This window comes from Papilio polytes, unplaced genomic scaffold (assembly GCF_000836215.1).
Source record: "Papilio polytes unplaced genomic scaffold, Ppol_1.0 DF823868.1, whole genome shotgun sequence".
NCBI classification, from domain to species: domain Eukaryota; kingdom Metazoa; phylum Arthropoda; class Insecta; order Lepidoptera; family Papilionidae; genus Papilio; species Papilio polytes.
The window spans coordinates 1,280,077-1,288,787 of NW_013525336.1; the positions used below are offsets into that span (position 1 = coordinate 1,280,077).

The 8,711-nt window shown below is 33.4% G+C and overlaps 1 protein-coding gene across 1 annotated transcript; it reads left to right on the plus strand.

Moving 5' to 3' along the window:
- Window positions 1–2,643: 2,643 nt before the first annotated feature.
- On the plus strand, window positions 2,644–4,379 carry LOC106103167 (proteasome subunit alpha type-7-B-like). The gene is made up of 4 exons (XM_013282853.1): window positions 2,644–2,973; window positions 3,278–3,491; window positions 3,817–3,966; window positions 4,182–4,379. The coding sequence occupies exons 1-4, from the start codon at window positions 2,714–2,716 to the stop codon at window positions 4,287–4,289; spliced, it is 732 nt and encodes a 243-aa protein (XP_013138307.1). The 5' UTR covers window positions 2,644–2,713; the 3' UTR covers window positions 4,290–4,379.
- Window positions 4,380–8,711: the final 4,332 nt, after the last annotated feature.

The following is an 8,711-nucleotide window of genomic DNA, read 5'->3' on the forward strand; positions in this document are numbered from 1 at the left end:
TACTCTACCTTTCCTTACATATTCACTTTGAAGGTAAGAATATTTGTAAATCCTAATTTGATATTATCCAGTTAAAATGCATACCATCCCGAGTACATCAATGGCTTGAGCATAACTCTAAGTGCGGACATAACGTGCAAATTAATCTCGGCGTGCACATTAGTGTCGGCAACACAACTATGCAATAAAACGACTACTGAAATACTGCATCTGGCGCTACCTATCAGGGCTGAGAGAAATTAAGGAATAAGCAAATTTTTCCTTGTAATCTATACATATATTATAAAGAGGAAAGATTTGGATTATTGAATTTTGTGTATGTATTTGATTTTAAAAATTATTTCACCGTTAGAAAGGTAATTTATCTCTAAGTAACATAGGCTATAATTTTCATGATTTTTTTTTATTTTCACACGGACGAAGTCGCAAGCAACAGCTAATGTTTAAAGCAATGAAATACGACTAACTTGATAGGGATCTATAATGATCTGATTCTCAACATACAATTTAAGTTATATACTCGTAAGCATATGATTTGTAATCTGTCGTTCCTAGGTTCTAATCCCGCCATGTACCCGCCTTTCTTACGCTTATTTCTGTACACACACACTTTTCTTTGCACCAGCGTGGTTAATCCTATGTTCCATTAACAAATTTCCATTTATAAGTTTAAAACGCCGTAATTTATATAGCTCTTGTACAAACTTTTGGATTATAGTGAAATTCATGTTTTAAAAGTCAGTATGTATCTGTAAAATTCGTATTGATATTATGTACGTTTTTTATGTTTATTCATTATGGCGGTGTTCTTGTGAGTGTTTGATAAAATGAAAGAATTATTTCATGTATTTAGTAAATAAATAAAGTTACGAAAGGCTCCAAGCCCCTTAGTGAAGATTTAAGCTGATGATAATGTTATCACTGTTACACTATAAAAAGTATTGTCTCACTTTTTTAGAGAGAACAAGAGCGGTGACATTTTTAAATGACTATTTCGGTAGTTCTAAAAATCCATGGCAAAGATAATCATGCTCTGAAACTTTTGTGACGTCTGAGAAGTCTAGATTCAACCCTAAAAGACTAGATTAAGTTATAGATAGTCTAGCTACAGATAAACTTAAAGGATTAAGAAGTAGCATTCCATACCAGGATTTAATTTTAAGTTTCTAATTAATTAAAGTTATTCCTAGATGGAGCCACCATCACTAATACCTTGTCGACATATGCACTTGTGCTAATTGTAGTCAGCTACATTAGTATTACGACTCTATATAGACAGAGGGCCTAGCACGAAAAATTTCAAGAAAGTATCATCAACAAAATAGGTAGAAAATTTGTCGAGGTACTTTAAGAACGCTGCAAAAACAACTATTGTTATCAATTAAATTGTCTAAAAAAACAGAAGAAAAATATTTTTTTTATTATAACGTTTCGGCAATGGAAACTCTAGTTGATTAGTTTATTTTATAAGAACCGCAAGAATTCCTTGTTGATCGAAAATTCATAGAAATGTAGGTTGTGGTTTTTGCATTAAGTACTGAAGAGATCGAAATATGTAACAACAAATGTGTTTATTTGAATTAAATCCAGTTCATAGTAATTCTAATGACACATCGTTGGTTTTGAAATGATGTAATTTATAAATTGAGAACTTTACAATATGCAGTATTTTAAAAGGAAAAATTTATATTTATTGCTTACGAGCTGTTGCCCGCGACTTCGTCTGCGTGGTATTAGAAAACATACAAACTATAAAAATTACAAAAAGCTACGTATCCCTCGGGAACCGAACATTTCTCGGGGATGAAGCTTATCCCATGTGTACTCCAGACTTTGTTTTATACCTGTGCCAAATTTCAATAAGATATGTTGAACCGTTGCAGAATGATCGAGTAAACATTAAAAAACTAAATTAATGAATCCCACGGGAACCGTAACTATTCCAGGGATAAAATGTAGCCTATGTGCTCTAAACCTGTGCCAAATTTCATGGAGATCCGTTCAGCCGTTTAGGCTACAAACGCTAACACACATCCATCCATCCATCCATCCATCTAAACTTTCGCATTTATAACATTAGTAAGAAGTAAGATTTAATAACAAGTTATCTACAGATCCTGGGTTTGAATCCCGCCAATAATGAGTGTTTCTCTCCGCGTTGAATTAAAAAAAAAAGTGAGTAGCCTATGTGTTCTTCCAGATTGTCTACGTCTGTACCAAATTTCTTTGAAATCCGTTAAGCCGTTTAGTCTACAAACTCTAACAAACATCCATCCATCTAAACTTTCGCATTTATAATATTAGTATGAAGTAAGATAGTATGATTCTCCCGACCTTCTTACGAGGAAAGGAAAATATCGTGATGCAACCTGCACATATCAGCGTTGTTGACTATGGCTAATAAGCCCTAATTCAGGGTAAACTCCGAGCCCCTTAATTGGAACTTATAATGAGGTAATGATGATTTTGACAAAAAAAAACCGTTAACCGGCGCGTAAAGTAACGCCAATGTGTACCAATGTATTCATTGGAAGAATTATATCATATATTCTCTGTAGAAGAAATTCTCATTTCTTCTCTGTCTTTTTTATCATTTGGCAAAGATTAAAAATTTTTAATCTATGCCAAATCCATAATGTCAAAACATTTTTAGTCTTTGACATATTTTATCCTTTTTGATTTTATATATTTTACAATTTAATAATACATTTTAATGTCTAAATACGACAGAGCGGTAACAGTGTTTTCTCCAGATGGTCATTTAATGCAAGTCCAGTACGCCCAAGAGGCGGTACGCAAGGGATCCCCAGTGATAGGGGTCCGTGGTACAGAGGTTGTAGTGCTAGCTACAGAGAAGAGATCGGTAGAGAAGCTGCAAGACGACAGAACAGAAAAGAAGATAATACCTTTAGATGAGCACGTCGTTCTTGCGTTTGCTGGATTAAGAGCCGATGCTAGAGTACTCATTTCTAGGTTAGTTGTCACTTTCAGTCTTTAAATGGTTAGCTTAGTTTTTTAGTGTATTACAAATACACTAAGAGACCATTTTAAGTATCTGAATAATATAACTAGTATTATAGATGCGAACGTTTAGATTGATGGACGAATGTTTGTTAGTTTGTAGCCGAAACTGCTGAACGAATGTTGATGAAATTTACCATAGAAGTAAAGGATAACTTTGAAAAAATTATAGGCTACTTTTGTTTAATAGGTACCAATATTCTTTTCCAGTATACAATAGAAATTGGATTGGATTGGATACGATTTGTTCTTTTAGGGCACAAATAGAATGTCAATCTCACAGACTCATAGTAGAAGATGCTGTAAAGTTAGAATACATTACACGCTTCGTAGCAGAACAGAAGCAGAAGTACACACAGAGCAATGGACGACGTCCTTACGGCATTTCGTGTCTTATAGCTGGGTTCGATTACGATGGTGATGCGCATTTGTTTCAGACGGAACCTTCTGGAACGTTTTATGAATGGAAGGTACGTAGCGAATCATTACGTATTGGTATGTTTACGTATTATTTGAACCGACCAAAATATCTAGCATTTCCACTCTCTTTACTCCCTTTCTCCAATAAGCAGACAAAAGTTAAAGTATACGATAATTTTAAGTATTTTGATCATTTTATATGAGGTGAAAAAAATAAAAAAAAAGCAAGTAGCCTATGTCTTCTTCCAAATCCTCTACATCTATGTCAAATTTCATGGAGATCCGTTCAGCAGTTTAGTCTACAAACTCTAACCACCGTCCATCTAAACTCTCGCATTTATAATATGCCATTTATTACAATAAAATTATACCCAGGCGTGTTCCATCGGACGAGGAGAGAAGACCGCTCGGGAATTACTTGAGAAACACTACAATGATACGGCTGTAAGCACAGAAAAGGGCACGATAAAGCTGGCTATTATGTGCCTTCTAGAAGTTGTATATTATGGTCAAAAGAACTTAGACGTAAGTAGCAAGAAATGATTAATTAAAATCAATTAAACGGCGCGACAAAATAGATCTAGCCCAAAGGGAAATGTCCCCTTTCCGTGTGGCCCCTCGGTCTAATAATCTACATTTGGACAACAGTCGATTCGCTATTTCGGCGAATTCAAGTAGCTAATTGCTCAGTCGCTGCTTTATGACGCCGATAAAAAATAAATAAACAAACCAACTTTCAGGTAATGGTCCTAAAGAAAGGTAATCCGGTGAAATTCTTGAATCAAGACGAGATTAAAACTTTTATATCAGAAATAGAAATGGAGAAGGAGAAAGACAAAGAAAAATAACCTAATGCATAGCATTTCTATGACAAAGTTTTAAAACAATCATTTACTAACGAAAACTTCTGTATACAAAGTAAAGGTGGTAATTGATATTAAAAAGCGTTTATTTCAGATCTTCCTTGTCACAGCAATAAAAATTCTCCAAACTTCATATAACTCTTCGGATTAGGGGTCTAGCACGAAAATTTAAAAGTACTCGTATCGATATCGACTTTTCATTACGCCTGACAGGAGCATAATCCGCACATCTTTGTCTAAATTCACACGAATACATTCTCGCAAATTTTCGTGTTAGGCCTCTCTGAAGCTTAATGTCTACGTGACTACAAATAGGGGATACCAGGATCATATCATAAGGAACCGATGGTTATATCTAATCGCAATAATCTTATCAATGTTCAAATTAGACGTTTCAATTTATTGCATTGACGTCAAACGATGTATTCAGCAAAAACGATTGATAAAATTAATAAAATATACTACCTGTTTCTTCATATATGCATTCGTTTACCTGAAAAAAACAAATTCGGTTAAAAATTAGAAACAGCGCCATCTGTTGTATGAATGGAATATCTCGTAAAGAACGCGCGCGGTTTCTAGTATCTGTACGTTTCTGTAGCTAAATATAGATTGCGCTACTTGTCTTTGAATCTATGTAATTTTTTAGAAATACTATATTTTCAGTATTGCTAAAATGTATTTTATAACTCTTATTCCACAATTTGTAGTGAATCGTTAAAAATAGAAAGATTATTTGATCATGAGAAAAAAATAGTATGCAAAATAGGTAAATACTTCTAATTCTTGGTATGTTTACTTAACAATAATTTTAGAGTAAATCCTTAAGCTTTGAATTATCAAACTGACTTATATTTTTTCAATACGAAACTCAAGTCCGGAGTTCATTGAACTGCAATCACGTCCAATAAATTACTTCATAATCTAAGTTATTTTGACGATAGGAGAATGAATCAAATTAAATTGTTTTTTATTATACCTGACCAACATATAATTTGGAATTTTTATTTACAACTAGCTTTCGCCCGCGACTCCGTCCGCGCGGAATAAAAAAAATCAAAAGCAAGTATCCTATGAGTTCTTCCAGACTATCCTCTACATCTATGCCAAATTTCATCGAGATCCGTTCAGCCGTTTAGGCTACAAACTCTAACAAACATACATCCATCCATCTAAACTTTCGCATTTATAATATTAGTAAGCAGTAAGAAGTAAGATTGCTGAAAAACTTCTTTCAAATAATTAATATAGCTTACAAAACATATTTATTGCAATTATTTTATTAATAACGTTAAAACCGATAACCTTAACGAAGTCAAGATAAATTCAGTTACTCGGTCAAGTGCAATAATATCTACTCTGCTAACACATAGATTCTGCGCGTATCCAGATTGAAAACAACATAAAAAAAAAACAATAAAAAAGCTAAACAATAATCTCTTTCGCTTTAAAAACGAGTAAAGTAAACCAGAATGCTGTTTAGTCTAATCTATACTTATATATATCTATACTATTATAATAAAGCGTAAACACACACTTCTTTGTTGCCTAAGATGTCAACAATTACAGCATATTTTTAAATAATTCTTTCTTTAATAAAAAGCCCTACACTTACATTACGCGTTAGGCTATATATTTTCAGGCCATTAAACTTAGGGGGTAAATATTTTAGATAAAAATCCTAATGTGGGAAAGAGACCATAAGTTGCTACCAACATTAAAGAAGCAAGGTTGTCATCATGTCATGTCATTTTGACATTTGTAATTGATAATTTGACACATTGTAACATTTATTTTTTTGTCCCACAAATAAAATAAAAAATAACGTGACAACATGTAAACAATAAAATAAAATTTTCATAATTTTATGCGGATGAAATCGCACGGGAACAGCTATTATATTATATGGAGACATTTGCTATAGAATATAACAGAGACCTACTAAAAGATCAATAACTTAACCAAAACTTGGCAAATAAAACTGGACCACGGCCTACATTAAGTAGATTTAAATTCAACTTGTGATCCAAGTCGTGTGAAAATCATATCTTACCTTACGAGAGAACTATTCTAAACTCATATCACGTATGTTATGGGGCCATAAAACCAGCGACCTACTTTAAAATAATACAAACATGTTTTTTATGACAAACATTTGTCATGATTTTAAGAGATAGCTAAGTACAGTAGGTTACGTTAAGTAATTACTCGACTAAAAACGTTTAATTCTAGTAGAAGATAGTTTTTGCCCGCGACTTTGATAGCGTTAAATAGAAAAAAATATAGTATATAATCATACTAATATTATAAATGCGAAAGTTTAGATATTAATGTTTGTTAGAGTTTGTAGCCTAAACGGCTGAACGGATCTAGATGAAATTTGGTAAATGTAGAGCATAATCTGGAAGAAAACATAGACTACTTGCTTTTGTTTTTTTAATTCCACGCGGACAGAGTCACGGGCGAAAGCTTCACTTATAATCACTTCTTTTGCTCTGGGATCTAGCGATGGATTTCACAAAAGAGATTCCGAATATTGTAGAGCACCAGATGTTATACCGGACAAGGAAGTTCGTATGAGTAGCGACCAAACATTCACACAGACTGTCGACAATTAACGCATGCGTGCGAACACCGCCGCACCCCGTCTTCAAATATAACAATAAACAGTGCCGGTTCCACTACTAGCCTACTAGCGCCCTGGGCGTGATTTCTTTATCGCCCTTTTTTTACGGTTAAGACATCCACAGACCGATAACGCCTCTTTCTGTTAGCCCTGGGCAATCGCCTACCAAGCCCTACCGTAACGCCGGTACTAACAACAAAGACTGGGTTGGAATTAGACGGCATAATGAAGAGGATGTCTTTTGATCCTTCTTTTGTCTCTTTCAGTCTTTACCTTTAAATTAAGACGTAGGTATGGGGCTATATATAATTCTTTTTAAATAGAAAAAGTAATTGGAGATTTTCTTGATACAGTTAAATAAATGATTTCGAATATCGAATCGATCGTGTTTTACGAAAAGAAGATCTTTTGGTAAAAGACCAAAATTGGTTATTAAGAAGGACTAAAACAGTCTGTTTCATTTATTCACATGAAGTAAAATAACTAAAGAACGTTCATTTATAAATGAATTCAATCCATCTCTGGTCCCACCTGCAATACGTCACACTGGCCAAATATTTACGAGTCCAACAAAGAACATAACAAACGTTCATTAGCGTTCATATGCAACCATTTGTTTTGGCTACAGATATTTTAGGAAACTGCGTATAAATTACTTACATCTATACTATTATAATAAAGCGTAAACACACACTTCTTTGTTGCCTAAGATGTCAGCAATTACAGCATATTTTTGAATAACTCTTTTCTTAATAAAAAGCTCTACACTTATGTCACGCTTTAGGCTATATATTTTCACGCAATTCAACTTAGGGAGTCAATATTTTGGATAAAAACCCTAATGTGGGAATGAGACTATAAGTTGCTGCCAACATCAAGGAAGCAATTGTTATTTGTGCATTTGAATTTTGACATTTCATGTGGATGAAGCCACACTGGAACAGCTAGAACAAAATACAAAGCAAACTCAAATCAGTAGCCACGTGGATGTCGCAGATGTACAAGGGGCCATTCGTCACAATAAAGCACACCGGTAAAGGAAGTCCGCAATAAGATGCTAAAGGTCATTTTCTGGTAACAGTTAACAAATTGCTGACATCCTCACTGATTAACTATCCATTGTAAATATTTAAAATTGCATAACACTGCTCTCGTGGTTTTTACTTAAATGTGTCTTTTTAGCATCTAACAATTACACGCAGCTCAATAAGCTATTCCGATCATCTTAATTACTTTATATCTACAATAATAAAGAGGAAAGTTTTTTATTTTCGTATGTATTAACTGAAAAACTACTAGGCTGATTTTAAAAATTCTTTCACCATTGAAAAGCTACGTTATTATTGAGCAAAATGGGCAATTTTCAATTATACATATTACAACAAAGTCGCGATCAACAAGTAGTTAGAAAATAAGATTCAACGGATAGTGAATGGTATCCAAAAGATAAGTGTAAATAATACTTTACTCCTTTATAACGACGAAAACTTAAAAATATCCGACTATTATGTACAGTCACGGCACTTTGATGTGTTAAACTTGTAATATTCTGTAGAAAAAATTCCTTATAGCAATACTGGACTGGATAAATATAAAAATAACTTAGCTATGAACCACTGGCTGACTTTTTTCGTATAAATTGAAAACAAAATACACGAAAAACAAAACAAAATGCACTAAAAACAAAACACAATACACCAAAAACAAAATATTCTCAAAAAAAAACAGTACACTAAAAAGTAACGAAATAATTCCTTGAAAATAGTAAACCTACCTTATTG

Excerpts from the sequence above, each read along its gene's own strand:
- LOC106103167 (XM_013282853.1), top strand. The coding sequence starts at position 2,714 with ATGTCTAAATACGACAGAGCGGTAACAGTGTTTTCTCCAGATGGTCAT. Across the intron at positions 3,492-3,816 it reads GAACGTTTTATGAATGGAAG|GCGTGTTCCATCGGACGAGG; the intron begins GTACGTAGCGAA and ends AATTATACCCAG. Across the intron at positions 3,967-4,181 it reads ATGGTCAAAAGAACTTAGAC|GTAATGGTCCTAAAGAAAGG; the intron begins GTAAGTAGCAAG and ends ACCAACTTTCAG.